The sequence below is a fragment of the Topomyia yanbarensis genome, chromosome 2, assembly GCF_030247195.1.
Source record: "Topomyia yanbarensis strain Yona2022 chromosome 2, ASM3024719v1, whole genome shotgun sequence".
In the NCBI taxonomy this organism is placed as follows: domain Eukaryota; kingdom Metazoa; phylum Arthropoda; class Insecta; order Diptera; family Culicidae; genus Topomyia; species Topomyia yanbarensis.
The window spans coordinates 444,810,747-444,831,216 of NC_080671.1; the positions used below are offsets into that span (position 1 = coordinate 444,810,747).

The 20,470-nt window shown below is 42.3% G+C and overlaps 2 protein-coding genes across 2 annotated transcripts; one reads left to right on the top strand and one right to left on the bottom strand.

Moving 5' to 3' along the window:
* The first annotated feature begins 3,301 nt into the window (after nt 1–3,301).
* On the top strand, nt 3,302–4,450 carry LOC131685693 (uncharacterized). The gene is made up of 3 exons (XM_058969582.1): nt 3,302–3,449; nt 3,502–4,045; nt 4,106–4,450. The coding sequence occupies exons 1-3, from the start codon at nt 3,443–3,445 to the stop codon at nt 4,263–4,265; spliced, it is 711 nt and encodes a 236-aa protein (XP_058825565.1). The 5' UTR covers nt 3,302–3,442; the 3' UTR covers nt 4,266–4,450.
* Nucleotides 4,451–14,610: 10,160 nt separating this feature from the next.
* On the bottom strand, nt 14,611–20,043 carry LOC131681080 (uncharacterized). Its single transcript, XM_058961788.1, has one exon. The coding sequence runs from the start codon at nt 20,041–20,043 to the stop codon at nt 14,611–14,613; it is 5,433 nt and encodes a 1,810-aa protein (XP_058817771.1).
* Nucleotides 20,044–20,470: the final 427 nt, after the last annotated feature.

Here is a 20,470-nt window from a genome sequence, read left to right on the forward strand (position 1 = left end):
CCGATCCTGCACATGGAACAAAATCTGAGCATAATCGATGTTGATGGAACGATAAATAGCTGAGCAACTTCTTGGTTTAAATAGTCTTTCAATCCTCCACAACTTTTAAAAAGTCACATCGACGTTTGGGTAACTCCGCTTATTCCAATCGTACTAGCATCACTTGCCATTGCCATGTTTAAGAGAGATTGCTAGAAATCCGCGAACATGTTTCCAGTCCGTAAAAGGGAATTAAGCGAGACGTCAATAACTATCGAAACTTCATTGAGAGTTGTTTCAATTTTTTTCGAGCTGGTCATTATGGAACATCGTAAGGCTCATTAACAGCAATACCTTCACGATGATCAACATGGCGCCACATCCTGACGTTTGACAGCGATTTACCTTCTGTTTCAAACATCCTACAATATCCTACATAATAAAGAGTGTGGAATGTCGTGATCAACCAACAACCAATCTGCCGCTTTTGATAAATCGAACCATATATAACATTCAGAAATTTATTTATTTTCGTCAAGCATATGTAGACTACATAGAATGGTCTCTAAAACGCAGATATTTTCAATCAATAACAATTTTTGTAATTATTTCGCTCCTACTTCACGAGATTTTCGGGTATCCACATTTAGGTACTTCAACATCAACAAATACTTCATGGAATGCAACTCATACTGTTGATGTTTCTGCTGTACTTCAATGATGTACTTTTAGAGCTGAAGACTTCGTGGATGATCTATAGATTTCTCCAACATCTGCATCCAGTTTTCGTTGATTGGTATAGAAAGAACCGCATATGTGTCAATCTAAAGTAGTGTTCGGTGAGCTCATTCTCACGAAATAAAGACCCATCTGCAGAAATTGAATTCGATTTTTTTTACTACCGAAAACCTGGAAAAAACTGCCAGGTATGGTCGATCAGGAATCATCGTTAAATTTACTTTGCATCAACGGGAAGGCGAGGTCCCCTTACGACTGTCCTGGTTTTTTGCTCGTTTGATATGGTTTCGAGTGGCAAGCGATACGTATTTTTTGCAGTTTTCACACGTGGATGCGAGTTGTTAGAAAGCGATATCATCTTAATGCCTAAGATATGCATGGAACGTAAAAATCAAATTTATTGCACACTTCCCACTAATGTATGGATTCCACACTTTTAAAGTGCGAGTGGTGAAACTGCTACTGAAAAATGCGAGCTGTCAAAACACACATATATTTGTATAATATGGTGCTCTCATAGACAGACCAGTTGAACTAACTAGTCTATGAGAAGAATAAATTATTAATTAGAAGAATGTTAAGTGCTCAGTGCGGTTGGAATCCTGTTTTTATTGCCACAAGCAATATGAAAATCTCATTTGGGTCATTAAATGTACAGGGTGGCTGATATGAAGTTTTACCTAGTCAGAAGACTATAATTGATCGTTTTTGTTCCAATTTTACGTCAGAATCTTCCAGCTGCTGATTGGTTGATTCTAACAACTTTCTCCATAAAAAATGTCACTGAAGGGATAGTGACATGATGCTTGGCAGTGTTGCAATATTGATAGGAAAATATTTTCATCACTTTTGACAAATTAAATAATTACCGTCAAATGAGTAAAAATGATCAAACTGAACAGAAACTGTGCGGCAAAGTAGAACAAGTATTTACCATGCGGTTTTCGTATAAGTGGTTATTTATTTTAACAATAATAAGAAAGCAACCAATTCAAAATCTGAAAATTTTCAGCAAATGGTTCCATTAATCCATTTTCATTAATAAAAGTAGTAACACTGTTCAGAAGATTTCGGCAGGGGTACAATAATGTCGATAGAAAAATAGGAAGCCGATTGTCACGTCTTTGTCTGAGGCTTAATTTATCGTACGCACAGAAAAAAATATTGGTAAAAGAGCTCGTGGTTCCGCTCTTAGCAAAAAACAACCAACGCCTACTGAGCGCTCTTAACTGACAAAACGATCAATCAGGGCTGGTTCAATATTCAGATTAGGACTGGATCATATTAACTGGCGATTAGCTTCTCTTCTCTTAAGAGAAGGCGAATTAATGAATCCTTTGACACTATTTGCTAGATGACGTATGAAACAAATAAATAGGTAGTTTAAATATAAAAAAAAATTGTGTAGTGTGTAATGGTAAGGAAGCTCGATTCAATGTTTGCCAAACCGACAGAATTCCATAAAATCCAGCTTCGGGCAACTCTACTCATTTGGAATTTTGTTCTATCCGTTTTATCTCACTCGCAGTGGATTACCCATGCACAGTTTGTGCAAATACTCATGCCGAATTTCTACTGCAGTCGGAATCATTCTACCGTTCAACCATCAAACACGTTTCTTCAACATCGATTCTAAGAACTCTCTTCGGTCACAATATCATGCGAACCATATACGAAACACTTCGTTTCAGTAGAGCATCCAGCAAGCAACTGGTGAACGGTTCACTAATGACACCCGCACGCATAACTAACATCGTAGCAATCGCTTTGTTGTGTTCATTTCGTGGTGAGTTTTGTACGGTTGAGGGATCAAGGCACCACTGGAAATGTGGAGCCTGCGGAGAGAATTACTTCCAAAATAAAGCCCTATTTAGACTCTCCGTGAAAATGAACGAAAACATATGTTGAATACCTTTTTATTTTCACGGTAGACCTCGTCTTCTGCGAACAACGACTTCACATCGATTCCATCCATCGTCGCGTTTACACTAATGTGAACAAGGAAAATGTCCATCACGAACACATTTTACATATACTAAACTACAGGAGAATGTGAATAAAATCGCCTTCAAAAAGATTTCATTTGGATTTTTTGTAATGAATCGATAGATACAGTAATAAAAGTTCAATTAGGCTTTGTCTTACCACACTATTTACGGTGGAAAGAGATATTTGGGTAAACATTCGTTTTCGCATCTAGTTCAAGCCCTAATAAAAAAAATTATACACGAACTTTAACCCATATAATCCAACGATTCCACATATTGTTTGGATTATACTCTGAACAGGTCATTATTTATTCTATGTTATAGAATCAATAGAATAAATGCTTTATCTCAAAAATTCATATTACATTGTGAAATCGAAATTATGAAACAAACTCATAATATTAAGCAAATTCCTCCGCCAGTATTTTTCGTTAAATTTTTTCATTGGTGTATCACACAACACTTACGTGAAAAATGGTATGGATGAAATCGATGTAAATTTTCAAGAGAAGAAAAGGTGCAGAATTTTCTGAGTGTATTACTACCGCCTTAAGGAAGCTTTGATAACTCGAATAAAAATATTTACCTCATGTGCAGCTGGTTTACTTTCGGTAGCTTATTACTGAATGTTAGTGAAGCTCTAACACAAATGACTTCGCTTCGTATGGTGACCAATAACAACAACTGATAAGGAAATTGCATTTGCATCATAAATTTCGCACATTGCATACGCTAGAATGGAAGGTAAGAACATACTACTGTAGCACGAACAGCGGGTTAAAATTTCGTTTTCAAGAGCTTACCGCGGAACAACGCAACTGTCGGCATCGTTTCCGATGCTTGCTCTGCTCGGACACGGAGGAGTTTTGTGATTGTTCCACCAACTGCCACTTCGAACACCCTAGACAGGCACTGGTGTCGGACGACCTACTAGTGGCGCTATTCGGCAGTAAATCAGACGATCAGGAGTTTGTCGAAATCAACATTTTCGACTGTCCGTACTGCGATCGTCGAAAGCTGAGCATCTCTCGTCTGTACGATCATCTTACACTGGAGCATCTCGATATTCCGTTCAGTGTGCGCTGTCCGGTGTGTGTATGTTTCGGCGATTGTCACTCGCTGCTGGATAATATACACCTGTCCGAGCATATAGTTACGAAGCATAGTGTTACCTTCGATCAGTACCAGGAGAACCTATTGATTTGCGATATTTATTGCGCTGATGATCGAGATTTGTTGAAATTTATCGCTGCGACACTTCCACCCACATACTGTGGGGCGCAAGGAGACAGATGTTCGCCACCAGCATCGACCGCTAATCCGGAGGCTGACGATGGGGCGTAAGTTGATAGTAAAAAATTGCAAGCGTTAAAACGGTTTATAACCGCTTTTCATTTCAGGAAGAGAATTGGCCGCACTTGTGCTATTTGCTTGGATCTAGTGTTTGAAACTAGAGGCCGTGAATTACCGTGTAATCATAAGTTCCACTCGGAATGTATCAACCGTTGGATTAGCCAAAGCGCCACATGCCCTGTTTGTAGAAAGAGCATTCCACGATAGAGTTAAGATTAATGCCTATGTACTTAGTACATATTTCATTTCGATGTTACTTCTACTAGTAATACTGTAAACTATCATATAATCGGAAAGTGTGAAGCAGTTACAAATTTAGAACATTTTGAGGCTGCTTCGTGGTGTTGCCTTCCGTAAAATAAAAAACATTACGATTAACTTTATTTTCACAATATGCAATATTTTTTGTATTTTATGTTGCAACCTTTCCAGGTTTAACCCCAAGATTTCGGGTTTTTTCACCAATCTCTGCGTGTTGCGTCATTTTCTCGGGCCCGGTAAGAATACGTATAATTTCAACTTTTTACAAGAATATAAATTTTACCTATATGGGCCCTATTCTCACAGTCACGTCACTTAGTGACTAGAAGGAAATTTTGTTCTAGTCACTGGGTGACGTGACTGTGAGAATAGGGCCCAATATATTTGAAAATTTAAGGACCTTTGCCACTACTTGCCACTTGGGTACTGATACATTTTGCCCTATTGTACCTTTGTTTATTTGCAAGACGTACTATTAAAATGAACTCAACAGTTGAGTTACTGGGAAAAAAAATTTCCAGTTAATTTCATTTTAGTAGTACGCGTAAATACAAAATAGGGGACTACACTCAAAAAAAGTAAACGTTATGCCTATTAATTTTACACATAGATTTTTGCAATTAACCGAGGCATATAGACACTATTTGCTGGCACATAAACCTTATGTGTGTATTTACAAGAAATATTAATCTTACATTCACATTTCATAACTATTAGGCACATATAACCCCATTCTATAAAAATATGCACATATAACTTATGTGTGTGCATTAGACTGCCCAGGAAAATAATGAATTTTTTAAAACGCAATCGGCCCACCCCTGTTTCGATTCCTAGTCCCACCAGGAGTACTTGCACCAAATTAGAAGCAAATCGGACAAGTCTAGCTATCGGACCAACGTGCCTGAAGTTTGTATGGGATTTATCGACAATTTACATGGATAAAACCCACTAACTCGCATTTTGCCACTAGATGGCAGTGCATATATCGTATTATCACTGTAAGTGAAAATAAGAAATAAAATTTAATTGTCTACAACTTTGCCAAAGACTGGTAGTGAATCCGGCTTTGTTACAAGAAGTTATTAAACTTTTAACGAAGTGATGCCTGAGTCAGTTTTGCATAGGGCCTAGCAGTGCATGGTTGTGTATCTGTAATCGATTCCCACTAACTATGCATTTTTGTGAAATAATCGATAGGTTTAGCCCAATAGTATGTTCAGAAGAATTATAAGACATAATACGAGTTATGTTTTAGTTGGAAAATTTTAGTTCCAACTATGACCGCATAGAGGGCGCCAGCACTAACTTTTCATAGAAAAGAGATAGACTATCAAGATGTTCGAAAGAATGATTGGAAAATGCCTGTTCTACAACTTTGTGGAAGACACCTAATTTTTATCTCTTTTCGTAGAAAAGTTAGTGTTGGCGCCCTCTACGTGGTGAAATGTGGAACTAAAGCGTTGTAACCAAAATATGGCTCGTATTATTTACTACAATTCTTCTGAATATATCATAGAGCTAAATCTGACGGTTATTTCACAAAAATGTTCAGTTCGCGCAAATCGAGTACTGATACACAACCATGCACTGCTAGGCCCTATGCAAAACTGACTCAGACATCACTTCACTAAAAGCTTAATAACTTCTTTTAACAAAGCCGAATTCACTAGCAGTCTTCGGCAAAGTTGTAGACAATTAAATTATATTTCTTATTTTCACTTACAGTGATAATGCGATACATACAGTGCCACCTAGCGGCAAAAATGCGAGTTAGTGGGTTTTCTCCATGTAAATTGTCGAAAAATCCCATACAAACTTCAGGCGCGTTGGTCCGGTAGCTAGACTTGTCCGATTTGCTTCAAATTTGGTGCAAGTACTCCTGGTGGGACTACCCGGATAGAATTTTACATTAGCATTTACCCTACAAACAATCATAAAACATTTAATATTATAGTTATTACTGTTTCAACATTGTTCGATGTCAAGTTTTCACAGCAGATTTACAATAAAATTTCATGTAACAATAAATTGCACTGTTCAGCAAAATACTGATACAGTGCATTCACATTAAATTTTACTGTTTTCGAGAAAAAAATGTATGGAGGAAAATTGATTTTTTTAATGTTAAGATACATAACCACCCCCCTTTTTCACTGTAAAAGTCTATTTTACATTGAAATTTACAGTAAAAACGTTAAAGTTTATTGTTTTTGTATTGTATCATAACACTAAAACTTACTGTAAATTATTGTAAAATTACTGTACTGTCACAGTGAAAATCGTGGTTTTGTTACTGTACATTTCTATTCGGGTAGGAATTGAATCAGGGGTGGGCCGATAGGGGTCATTTTTTCCTGTCACTCTAGTGTGCCTACATAGTTTATACAGTTGACACATAGAAGGTATGTGTGCGCGTGATAACAATAGCATTTCTTCTTCATATGAATTTTAAGCGGTTTGGAGCTAATAGAATTAACGTTTGGATTTTTTTCAGTGTAGGCAAAAAACAAAGGTAATGTACAAGGCCCATTTACCGATTAATTAGCAGCCATTTTCACTTTCAACGTTCATTGAAAAATAAGATTAAAAGATAAATGAATTTTCAACTAGAGTACTTAAACCACTACTGAGGAGAAATACGCAAATTTACAAAAGAATTCGTGTAAAGTGAAAAATAGCCAAACGCTCAACTATTCTAGAGCACCATTCGACGATCAATCCAGCTTTTTACGCGTCATAATGGTGGTTTTAATTGTTCAGTTCGTAATTGTCGGACTACCGACAGCGGGACACAGGTTTTCCGGAACCGCACGACGACGAGCAGAGTAACAAACACGCGGCGGACACTAGCCAGTCTCTGGTGGATCAGAGGAAACGGATCACTCGAAAATAAACCGCGAGTAAAACACAACGAACTACGTTGAGAAAACTTCACTTTTTATTCAGCGAGAAAGAAAAACTAAAAACGTGCGTTCTTCACGACGCGGCAAACAACTTTGTTCGTTTAATGATGGGTTATTTGTTGTTGCCAGATTTAGCTAGAGGTGCGCAAAATAATGCTACATTTTAAAAGGGCGTAATCATTGTTGATCCCCAACACTCCTTCTCAATGTGCAGCCACTTTACGATGAGATCCCAAACATCTCCCGGAAATGCTCGAGTTTTGTTGGTCCGAGTGGCTTGGTTAATACATCAGCTGCCATAACATCCGTCGGACAGTACTCCAGCGTTAACTGTTCGCTACTGCAAAGCTCTTCCACGAAACGCTCCTTCGTGTCGATATGCTTCGACTTTCGACTCGACCGTCCTGTCTTAATAAACGTTATACAGCTCTGATTGTCCTCTCTCAATATTGTCGCCTTAAACTGTTCTTCGTCTAAATCACGCAGGAGATTTCTGAGCCAGATTGCATCTTGGCATGCTTCGCAGAGTGCGACTCGGCCTCCATGGAACTGAGTGTAACGCTTGGCTGACGTCTGCTAGCCCAAGTGATCGCACCGTCGCCGAATTTAAAAACGAATCCCGTCGTTGACCGTCGCGTCTCTACATCATCTGCCCTGTCCGAATCGCTGTATCCAGATAGAACACTCTCGTCACCCACTCTCAAATGTAGATAATACTTCTTCGTGCCTTGCAGATAACGCAGAACACGTTTGGCAGCCGTCCAATCTCGTTCCGAAGGCTTCGCAAACTTTCGTCCGAGAATGGCCGCACTTGCGGCTATATCCGGTCGAGCACATACCGCAAGATAGAGCAGACCGCCCACTAAACTTCGGTACAGAGTCACATTCTCAAAGTCATCGCTCGCATCAACGGTTTTGACATACCCAAGATCCATCGGGCATTTTGACACTTTAGCCTGGCTCATCCCGAATCTGTCGATCAGCTGTTCAATATAAGTAAGCAAACGAAGCTTGAACACACCTTCTTCGCGTTTTACTTCCATACCTTCACTCCAGTTGCCATAGCATCTTTAACCAGCCGCTCTATTGCTGTCCAATCTCGATGCCCGAAACGCCGATGCCATTGATGCTGGTAGTTTTCTGTATGTTGACCTACAGTAGCTGCCAACGACGTTGCTCCCTGGCGTAGATGGTACAATCCATTCTTTCGACAACCGGTTACAAGTATATCTCCGTTGCGATCGGAAATTTTACAATCATCTTTCCCAAAGGTCACAGACAAATCCTTCTTGCTCAACTGACTCACAGAAATTAGATTTGCAGCTAGCTCAGGCACGAATTGCACTTCGTTCATTTCAATCTTCACTGTGTTCTCGTTGCTGTCAACACCATACAGCACACCACTTCCCTGGCCAAGTATTTGTGTGCGCTTTCCATCGGCGAGGGTAATCCATCCTCCTTCGCATTTCTTCAGTGAACGGAAAAACGACTCATCGGAGGTCATATGAGCACTAGCTCCACTGTCGATTATCCACAACGAAAATTCACAACCAACGGTAAATGCAACACTTCTGGATTCGCTGTGAGCCGCTTTTGCCTTCACATTATCCTTCTTTGCTGCCTCCTCCTTCTGGGAAGCAATGAACTTGCGGCAGTTGCGCCGAAGATGACCGAGTCGTTTACAAAAGTGACACGTTCGTGTTTCCTTTACCTGCTTATTTCCAGAGGAATTCATCTGAGAATGCATTGCCTTTTCAGGTTTAGCTGAGGTTCCATTTCGTTCTCGACGACGCTGATATTCGTCCATCAAACAGGCTTTAACAATATCCATCGTAATTTTATCATCCGCTCTACTGTCAAGCACTGAAACAATCCCATCGAATGACGGCGGTAAGCTTCGTAGGAGCATACAAATCTTTGTATCGGCATCCAGCCTCGTTCCGGCGGCATCCAGGCGATCGAACAATTCATCAATCACACAAAGATGCTGTTCCAGATCACCATTTTCCACTAAATTCATCGCACATAAACGTTTCAAAAGCGAAACACGAACGGACCGACTTGTTTTCTGATGATAACTCTTTAACGATTCAAAAACATCGCGCGCGTACTTTTTGTTTTTCACGAGCGGAAGCTGGCTATCTTCCAGCAGCAAAACAATCGTTGCTTTCGCCTTTCGATCGTCACTGCACCAATCTTCATCACGGTCTTCTTCTTCTTCCGGGACCGGATCTTTCACCGTATACCAAAGGTCCTCCTAGGACAATAACATTTCCAGACGTATCTGCCACGTCTGCCAGTTTTGCCCATTCAGTTTAGGCACGGCAAATCTCGCGTCGACCATCGTTCTTTTTGCGCACTAAATCTTTCGCGATTTACTCCTCCTCGTGTCGAGGGAAAAACACAACCTCAAAAAATAACTTTCTTCTCGCACTAGAGCTTCTGGATCCATAACCTGTCGGACTATCGACAGCGGGACACAGGTTTTTCGGAACCGCACGACGACGAGCAGAGTAACAAACACGCGGCGGACACTAGCCAGTCTCTAGTGGATCAGAGGAAACGGATCACTCGAAAATAAACCGCGAGTAAAACACAACGAACTACGTTGAGAAAACTTCACTTTTTATTCAGCGAGAAAGAAAAACGAAAACGTGCGTTCTTCACGACGCGGCAAACAACTTTGTTCGTTTAATGATGGGTTATTTGTTGTTGCCAGATTTAGCTAGAGGTGCGCAAAATAATGCTACATTTCAAAAGGGCGTAATCATTGTTGATCCCCAACAGTAATGCGTTTAATTGCCCTTTTTTAACAATTATCGTTTACGCCAGCTTGACAGCAACGCCCAGATGAAGATGTCGGGCGTTCATTGAATGACCATCCAACGCATTGGACTAACGTCGGATGACTTAATCTCACTGGGCGGTTGACGTAAACGATTATTGTCAAAATAGGACCATCAAACGTATTACGAACTGAATAATTGGGACCGCCATTATGGCACGTAAAAAGCTGGATACAACATAATGAATATCCATTCACCGATCACATGGACATCCATTCACCGATCACTTCCGTCATTAATCATGTACGGTACCGACGGCCGCTTCGGTACGATCAGGAGCGACTGAAGAAACCAGATGTCGCCACTGCATACGCGCAGCACCTCAAGGCAGCGTTGCCGGACGAGGGAGAGCTCGACGTGGCCCCTCTAGAGGACTGTTAGAGAACAGTAAAAGCAGCCATCAACAGCGTAGCTGAGAACATTGTCGGGTACGAGGAACGGAGACGACGGAACGATTGGTTCGACGAGGAGTGCAGAGTGGTTTTGGAGGAGAAGAATGCAGCGCGAGCGGTCATGCTGCAGTATGGAACCCGACAGAATGTGGAACGATACAAACAGAAGCGGAGGCAGCAGACACGCCTCTTCCAGGAGAAAAAAACGCCGCCTGGAAGAAGCGGATTGCGAGGAAATAGAACTGCTGTGCCGTTCGCAAGATACACGGAAGTTCTACCAGAAGCTCAACGCATCCCGCAAAGGCTTCGTGCCGCAAGCCGAAATATGTAGGGATAGGGACGGAAGCCTGCTGACGGACAACCGTCAGGTGATCGAAAGGTGGAAGCAGCACTTCGACGAGCACCTGAACGGCGAGGAGAATGTAGGTACAGATGACCAAGGCAACGGAGGATTTGACTACGTCAGTGCAGTTAAGGACGGGAATGAACCAACTCCCACGTTGAGGGAAGTTAAGGATGCCATCCAACAGCTCAAGAACAACAAAGCAGCTGGCAAAGATGGTATCGCAGCAGAACTCATCAAGTTGGTCCCGGATAAGTTGACCACTTGTCTGCACCGATTAGTAGTCAAGATCTGGGAAACCGAACAGCTACCGGAGGAATGGAAAGAATGGGTGATCTGCCCCATTCACAAGAAAGGTGACCATTTGTTGTGTGAGAACTTCCGAGCGATCACCATTTTGAATGCCACCTACAAAGTGCTATCCCAGATCATCTTCCGTTGTCTATCACCTAAAGTAAATGAGTTCGTAGGAAGTTATCAAGCCGGCTTCATCGATGGCCGGTCGACAACGGACCAGATCTTCACCGTACGGCAAATCCTCCAGAAATGCCGTGAATACCAGGTCCCGACGCATCACCAGTTTATCGACTTCCAGGCGGCATACGACAGTATCGACCGTGTAGAGCTACCTTCGAGGTAGTGGAGGATTTTGTCTACCTTGGATCCTTATTAACGGCTGACAATAACGTGAGCCGTGAAGTCCGAATACGCATCATCAGTGGAAGTCGGGCCTACTATGGGCTCCAGAAGAAACTGCGGTCAAGAAAGATTCACTCCCGCACCAAATGCACCATGTACAAAACGCTTATAAGACCGGTGGTTCTCTACGGGCACGAGACTTGGACCATGCTCGAGGAGGACCTGCAAGCGCTAGGAGTTTTCGAGCGACGGGTACTAAGGACGATCTCCGGCGGTGTGCAGGAGAACGGTGTGTGGCGGCGAAGGATGAAGCACGAGCTCGCTGCACTCTTTGGCGAACCCAGTGTCCAAAAGGTGGCCAAAGCTGGAAGGTTATGGTTGGCAGGGCATGTTGCAAGAATGCCGGACAACAATCCTGCAAAGATGGTGTTCGCTAATGATCCGGTTGGTACAAGAAGGCAAGGAGCGAAGAGAGCACGATGGGCGGACCAGGTGGAACGTGATTTGGCGAGTGTTGGACATCCATTCACCGATCACTTGTTATTGCTCATAATCTGGCCGATTAACAGTTTAAACATGAAAATTTTAGTAATTTCTAAGCAGGATATTGATTTTAAAATTTACATGCAATACAGGAAAAACTAATTAATCCATTTAACAGTGTGACGACATATGTATTATTTGTATAATGGATTATGAAAATGTTCTCAACCATAAAATTGATCAATTCACTTGAGTGTGGATTACGTTCGGTTCCTTCTAGTTATTGAGTTTTTTCCCCTTGAGTGTGGGGTTTGTTCAGGAAACGAGGAAATGTCAAGCCGCTTACTCAAATCTGTGTGAATCTTGATCTCCTTAACTCGAGCAAAATATCATGCATGTAATCAAAATACAGATCAGAACACAACAAATGTTAAAACAAGTTGTCTCCATTAAGGAGAAAATCGGGTAAAACCACCTCTGCACGTAAAGGGTGCTAGTTGCGGACTCTGATGAAAAAAGAACGATGATAACACAACTGAGGTATGAGTGTGATGAAAACATAAGCCGGTCTGAAGAAATTGATCAACACTATACTCTAAGCGACCTACGAGGCGGCTGAGGAAAGGGATGCAGATTTCATCTGTGGAAGAGTTATACCAGAGAACGACGAAACAAACGAGGCATGTATGAACGAGATAACAACGGCCGAGATTTAACTGCCAAAAGAGTACATCGAAGAAATCTTCGGATTCCGACGATGTCCCGGGGGAATTTGACGATGTCCACCGGGAAATGAACCGCGTGATGAATGAAGCCCTAGTGTCATGTTTCCCAACCAAGTTCGTGGAGGAAGTAATAGTACATTTTTGCTGTATCTTGATTCCATTAACAGAACTTCGTAATTCAATATTCAAAGCAACCCAAAGATATAATCCTAACCAGTGCAACAGAAACCATACACATATATTCAGATTCTGGATTATTATTGGGCAGGAAATCGTTACATCTGTTGTCCTTGATCGAATCCTGGTGATCAATCGATCAGAAACTGAGCCAGATCAATTTAACCAACCTATCTGCAAATTAAAAATATTTAATATTCTATAACCGATTACCTAAAATTAAAATTTTTGACCGCAAAATATTTGCCAAACTGGGCAAACGAGTGACCATGTTGAAAATACGCGAATAATATTGCACACTTCCCACCAACATGGACTCCACTCTATGACATCATATTCAATGAACAAAAAATATAGAGCACTATTGCGCACTTCCTATCAACCTGGTCTCCGCACTTTGATCTCAACACTGCGAGCTGTCAAAACACATGTATTTCAAGTAATGGAAGTGGTACTTTTATAGACAGACCAGTTGAATTAACCAGTCAATGAGAAAAATTTAAAAGGAGAATGGCAAGAGCGCGGTTGGGTTAGAATCCAGTTTTTAGTGCCGCAAGCAATATTTTTGGGTAAATTCATGAAGCGATAAATCATGTACATTGAAACAAATTAATAAACGTTGTAAATCCGTGTTTCACTATTGCCATCTGCACAACTGTTTGCTACACGTGATTGACAGCTGCACTCGAGCGAAATCGAGCCTAAACGTCTGTTATCTGTGGTAACATCAATGTTTTGGTTTCAGTACTTTCTAAGATTTTACACAAAAATGACGTTTTTCGTTTTTTGTGTATTTTATTTGTTATTTTCAAACGCACTTTTTCACCATGTCGTCTCATTTGACCGCTTTGTGGAACGTTTCCCAATTCTTTAAACTGTGGTAAAAAGATATTAAATATAATGTGGAATCTAGCTAAATATTTTCTATTTACAGGCTGGCAATCGTGAACTGATCCGGGCCAGTTTTTGGCCTGCGTGGTCGATCATCAAGAAAAGACAACAGCGATAATATAAGGATACAAATGTTACGAGAATGTTCGGCGTAACATGAACATGTATCATGTAAGTAGAAGTATGATTCAATATTACCACGACTGCTAAAGGTTTTATTTGCTAACTTTTCATTTCACGATTTGATACAGTTGATAAGATTTTGCTCTGTCGCCGGACAATGGTGCGCGTTTCATTTTGGATAAGACTTCGAGTTCCCATATGCGATGTATTTCCGGAATCGATTATAACGTGGAGAAGAGATATTGTGTAAGCATCTATATACTGCGATTCAAACAATTATAGAAATAAATACAAAAAATTGAATACTTTTTAATTCCAATTATTCTGGAAATCAAATTTAACAGTAAAACCGCAGTAAAAAAACAAAAATCATTGCTAAAACAAGGTCTTGATATCTAAAATCTACAAAAGAATAACAACATAAATCATTGTAAGAGATTTCAGAATGTATGGAAAAATCCGTTTTTTTTGCTGTTACATCGCTTAAACAGTAAACGCTTAAACGCTCGCCCTTGTTATGTAAAACTCAATGTCCAACGATAGCTCAATTTAAAACTTTGGCAGGAAAATCGGATGGTTCGGCAGACTAAATATAGCGAACAAAAAAATTTGCTTCCGTCCGTTACAATCATCTATATATTTCTGTTTTTAGTCATTACAGTGTTGCTAGTTTTCAAATTCGGGCATTGGGTATCCGGAACAACACGACAAATCAAAAATACCAAAAATACAAAAGAAATAAAGATATTTCACTCATTTGCGTCATTCATTCACCCCCCGTTGATAATTCAGTTTCAACCGTTTCACCCGTTTCGACAGAAGGCATCAAAGCAACCTTCGCTACTCCTCGTTTATACTCTCCGTTTACCGTTTTAACTGTCACCACTCGAACAATATTGTCTTCGCCGGGATGTACAGCAACAATGCGGCCTCGTTTCCATTGTTGCGTCGGTAAGTTTTCTTCCACTAACAAGACCATCGCACCAATCTTGAAATTCGAGTTAACCTTCGTGTTCCACTTTTGGCGGCCTTGCAAATGATGAAGGTATTCGCGCGACCATTTGTTCCAAAAATGTTGATTCATCAGCTGGAGATGCTGATACCTGTTGAGACGTCCTACCCGTTCATCATCATAAGACGGCATAGGTAAAGCCACACCAGAGCGCCCGATCAAGAAATGGGATGGCGTCAGAACGGAATAGTCGCTGGGGTCCTCTGACATTGGGCACAATGGTCGCGAGTTGAGAATGGCTTCTGTTTGCGCAAGAAAGGTGCTCATTTCCTCAAAGGTAAGTCGTGTCTCACCTACAACCCTCTTGAGATGGTATTTCATAGATTTCACACCCGCTTCCCAGATTCCACCAAAGTGTGGGCTTCTGGGGGGAATGAAATGCCAGCGGATGCCCTTAGTACTACAGAATTCCTTTACCTTTAGATCATGCTGCTGGTCTTCGAAAAGTTGTTTGAGCGCTGCTAGTTCATGGTTTGCACCAACAAAGGTAGTTGCATTGTCACTGTATATATCACTCGGCAGTCCACGACGGCTGGAAAAACGTTGAAGAGCTGCTATAAAATTATCCGTCGACAAACTTGAGACCAACTCGAAGTGTATAGCCTTTACTACCAAGCAAACAAACACGACAACGTATCCCTTGTATAGCTTCGTACTTCGGCCTCCCAGCTTAATCATAAACGGACCAGCGTAGTCTATTCCAACCTTAGAGAAAGGTTGCGATGGATTCACTCGAACTCCTGGAAGATTGCCCATGTATTGTACACCCGGTTTCGGACGCTGTCGAGCACACACCTGACATGCTGAAACAACCTTAATCAGCTGCTTTACATGGACCGGCCAATACTTCTCACGAACGATAGCTAATAGTCCATTTTGACCAACGTGGAAGTGCTCCTGATGCAAATCTCGCACAATCGTTTCTGTGATGTGATGTTTTTGTGGCAACAGCACTTGATGTTTACCATCGTACGGAATAGCTGAATATTTCAAGCGACCACCGACTCTGATTAGACCATCATCACCAACAAACAGCGCCAGATTTCGATACGATGTATGCTGGGCAGAATTTGTTTTTAATGCCTTCAGAACGTCACTATATGCTTCACGTTGAACAAGCAATAAAATTGACCTCTCTGCCCGTCTGACTTCATCGGCTGTAATCTCACCAATTTTATGTATTTTATGCACCTTATAATCGATGTACCGATGAACGTACACCCACGCTCGTTTGATCTTTTTATAATTGCTTAGTCTATTGAGCACTATCGGTTGGCTCGAACTTACTACCGTTAACACTACAGCTGATTTGATTTCAGGGATCATGGATTCATCAATCGACTCAGGTTCACACAATGTAGGTTGTGGTTCCCATAAAATGTGTGCACCACACCACCACTGTTTCCTTTGTAGCAAACCTTCAGGTAGTTCTCCTCTAGATATCACATCAGCAGGATTATCTTCGGATTGTATGTAGCCCCACTGATAGTTCTGTGTCAACTCTACAATTGCAGCAACACGGTTGGCAACAAATTGATTTAGTGCGAGAGGAGACCTTTTCAGCCAACATAAAACTATTTGGGAATCACACCACAATTTAACAGCATGGAATGAAATATTCATCGCGGAAACCACTTTCTGTACCAGATCGGCCAACAGCCTTGCACCACAAAGTTCGAGTCGTGGAATCGTTGTCGGTTTGAGTGGAGCTACACGAGATTTGCTGGCCACCAAGTTAACGTCGATTGTACCATCCACAGCTACGCTTCGAACATATAGAACGGCTCCATAGGCGCGCTTGGAGGCGTCCGAGAAACCATGCAGCTCCAGAGTAATCGCTTGAGCTTGTGTCACACAACGAGATTTACGCATTTGATTCACAGCCAAAAGTTGCTGTCGAAATAAATTCCATTTTCTCATTAGGTCCCCTGGCAGCTCTTGATCCCAATCAAGACCAAGGCGCCAAATGTCCTGCATTACTAATTTGGCATATACAATAATCGGACCCAAGAAACCGAGCGGGTCGAAAAGCTGTCCGATTTCCGATAACACCTTGCGCTTAGTCGGCACCACTCCGCAATGCTCTGGAGCCACACGGAACATAAAGTAATCATCCTGGGGGTTCCAGATCAACCCCAACGTCTTGATACTGTTGTTTATACCAGATTCATCAAAGCTGACTTGTTTCTCTTGTAGTTCCTTAGGAATGGCTTTCAACACGTCAATGCTGTTTGAACAAAACTTATGCACTTCAAAGCCACCACGACGTAGCAGCTCTGATAATTCCGAATAGATACGAATGACTTCTTCAATCGACGAGCCACCAGTCAAGAAATCGTCGATGTAACTCTCTTCCGTAATAGCCTTTCTTCCTAGCTCAAATTCTTCACCTTCGTCAGTGGCCAGTTGAAGTAATACTCTCGTCGCATGATGAGGTGAGCTAGCAATGCCATATGTGACTGTTTGCAGTTCGTACACTTTTAGCTGCCCGTTATTATCCCACCATAGAATTTGTTGAAATTTGCAATCATCCTTATGTAGCCTTACTTGCCGGTACATTTTTGAAATGTCGGCAGTTAGCACCACCGGGTGGATGCAGAATCGGAGTATGATCGAGACGATGTCATTTTGCACCGTAGGCCCAACCAATAGCGTGTCATTGAGGGATAGACCAGTGGTGGTTTTTGCCGACGCATCGAAAACCACTCTTGTTTTTGTAGTCGAACTCGACGCCTTATACACGGCATGGTGGGGAATGTAGTAGCCACCACCATCCGTGCACTGAATAGCCTCCGACATATGACCTAAGGCTAAATACTCGGACATAAAATTGTAGTACTCATCACGTTTGACTGGGTTTTTTGCTAGTTGAATCATTAGCTTATTGAGGCGTCTTCGAGCAGCATCGTAAGAATCACCAAGTTGACATTCCATGCCATTGAATGGCAGTCGCACTACATATCGACCGGAGTCGTCACGGTAGTGTGTGGTTTTGAAATGATTCTCAACCACATTTTCAGCTGTTGTCGTAGTTTTCTCTGGGTGAACGTTTTCCAATTCCCAAAACTTCGCCATCGTTTGATTGAGCATCTCTTCATGGCGGTTAAGCTGGTATACCTGAGAATATTGCTGGGTGTTCTTGATTGGTACCGAACCTGCTACGACCCAACCTAGTTCCGTTTCTGCTAACGTAACACCGTCGACGCCGAACTTCAATCGACCCTTTTTTATTAGGTCAAAAAATACCTCATTTCCGATGATCATGTCTATTTCACCTGGCGAATGGAACTTAGGATCAGCGAACCGCAGGCCGGATGGAATCGGCCACAATTGGGCATCAATCTCAGCAACTGGAAGATTTGAGGTTACTCGTGGAACGACCAGAAAATCAAGCATGGCCGAGGTAAACGAATTGGTGCAGGACCGGAACTTTGTTGCTAATTGATACTTGACTCGTGTTTCGATGTTGTTCAAGCCGCTGATAGGAAAGTCTACCAGAACCATCCTCAATTGCAGCTTTTCTGCTAATTTCTCACTTATAATGTTACTGTCGGATCCAGAATCCAATAGAGCACGACACTTCACGACCGAATTGCCTTTTCCAGTAACCAATACTTGGGCCGTCGATAAAACGACTTGCTGTCTGGCACCACCAATGTTAGCACAAAGAGTTGTAGCACTGTTTCGCTGTTCAGGAACCTTCGGCTGCTTCTCAGATTGTAAATCGGATTCTGCTTCATGTTCTTCGTTGTTTGCGTGCTTGTCTGGACTTGCCACACCGAGAGTGTCATTGCTGTGAAGCATGCTGTGGTGCCTGCGACCGCAACCTTGCGTTTTACAACCTTGCTCCGACGGACATCTGCTGACTCGATGTTTGGCCTTCAAGCAATTGAAACACAGGACTGCCTTGGCCACAAAAGCTTTTCGTTCATGCAGGGGCATAGCTTGAAACTTGGCACAGCGATAGATCGAGTGCTCTGCTTTGCAACATGGGCATATCTCCTTTGCTACCTGTACAAACGAGTTGGAAGGTACGTGTGACTTCTGATTCATTGGTTGTCGCTTATTAGGGGCTGCCTGATGTGCCGCTGGCTGCTGGGACCGATTCGTCCGCTGCAGTACACGACCTCGCTCGCGCAAGAAATCGATGAATTCATCAAATTCAGGGAGCTCGCCACTACCCAACTTTGTTTCCCACTGCTCCTGTGTCTCTTTGTCGAGTTTTTTGTACAGCACGTTTACCAGTATGAGTTCTGCCAATCCTTCGACGGGGTATCCATGGCCGTTCAAGGCATCGGTATGTTTACCGCAAAGCTCAACTAGCATTGAAAGCGACTTGCCACGATTATCTCGAGTGATTTTCGGACAGTCCAAGATAGCGTCGATATGGGTGTCCATAATTAGACGCTTGTCTTCATAGGCATCTTCCAGAATCTTCCACGCGGTGGCATAATCGCTGTTGTTAACCACTTCTTGATCTATTTTATCTTTTGCTTCACCAGTGAGCGAGTTTCGTAGATGCAGAATTTTCATAGCATCACTTTCGTTTGTGTACTTAGCCATGATACTCTGGAATAAGCTTTTGAAGCTGTACCAGTTATCGAGAGTACCGTTAAAAGTTGGAAATGGAGCTTGGAGGTGAGGAGCTGGACTCTGCACATATACTGGAGCTATCTGTGCCTGTGAGGAAGGCAGCGAAACCGGAACATGCTGAAGCTCTTGCACTTTTAATTGCTGCTGTACTTGGTCGATTCGCGTCTGCAGCGTCACGTACACATCGTTATGAATCGTTTCGAAGTTGGCATATTCAAGTCTCAAAGCATCGCGTTGTTCTTTAGTTACCAGAGAGACCATTTCGGAGTAAACCTTTTCAAATTCATCCGCTGTTCGGCGCAGTGTTTCTACGTGAAGCGTTAATAGATGAACGCTGATATTTTCCTCCTGCAACGTTTCACGCATTCGTAGCAACTTGTCTGTTAGCAGCTCCTGCCGGTCGACAAGAATCTCTAAATTCTGCGCCATAATGCGCTTTGAAATTAATGCCTGCTGTGCGGCCTTCTGCTGGGCAACGGTCGGGATACGATCCACTCCGCCTTCTTCCCTCCCGAGTGATCCTGTGAGCGCGTCGAGAATGTTTCTTCGTTGAACTGTGCTCGACGATCTACGGGGTGTTTCACTTTCACTCATCAATAATTTTCAGTCTCTTCTTATTTTATATAATCACACGCGACACTACGTCCAGTTTTTCGTGCCACGGGCACACTCTTGTCGAGTCACTTCAACAATTGATTTTCGCCAAGATGGCGTGCGTCCAATCCTTTGTGCCACGGGCACACTCTTGCCGAGCCGCGTCGACAACTACTTCTCGCCAAGATGGCGACCGTCCAATGTTTCGTACCACGGGCACACTCTCGGTGGCGGAGCGCCACCAATGCGTAATTTGGCCTTGTGCCGATATTAGCGCACGATGCAATAAACACTTTGCGAATTGCCGGAAACCATACGAAAATCCTCCAAGATCCGGGAGAACGGACCAAAATGTCCAACGATAGCTCAATTTAAAACTTTGGCAGGAAAATCGGATGGTTCGGCAGACTAAATATAGCGAACAAAA

Bases quoted from the DNA above. Each gene is read 5' to 3' on its own strand.
- LOC131685693 (XM_058969582.1), top strand. The intron at 4,046-4,105 runs GTAAGTTGATAG...TTTTCATTTCAG, and splicing joins CCGGAGGCTGACGATGGGGC to GAAGAGAATTGGCCGCACTT.
- LOC131681080 (XM_058961788.1), bottom strand. From the start codon at position 20,043: ATGAGTGAAAGTGAAACACCCCGTAGATCGTCGAGCACAGTTCAACGA.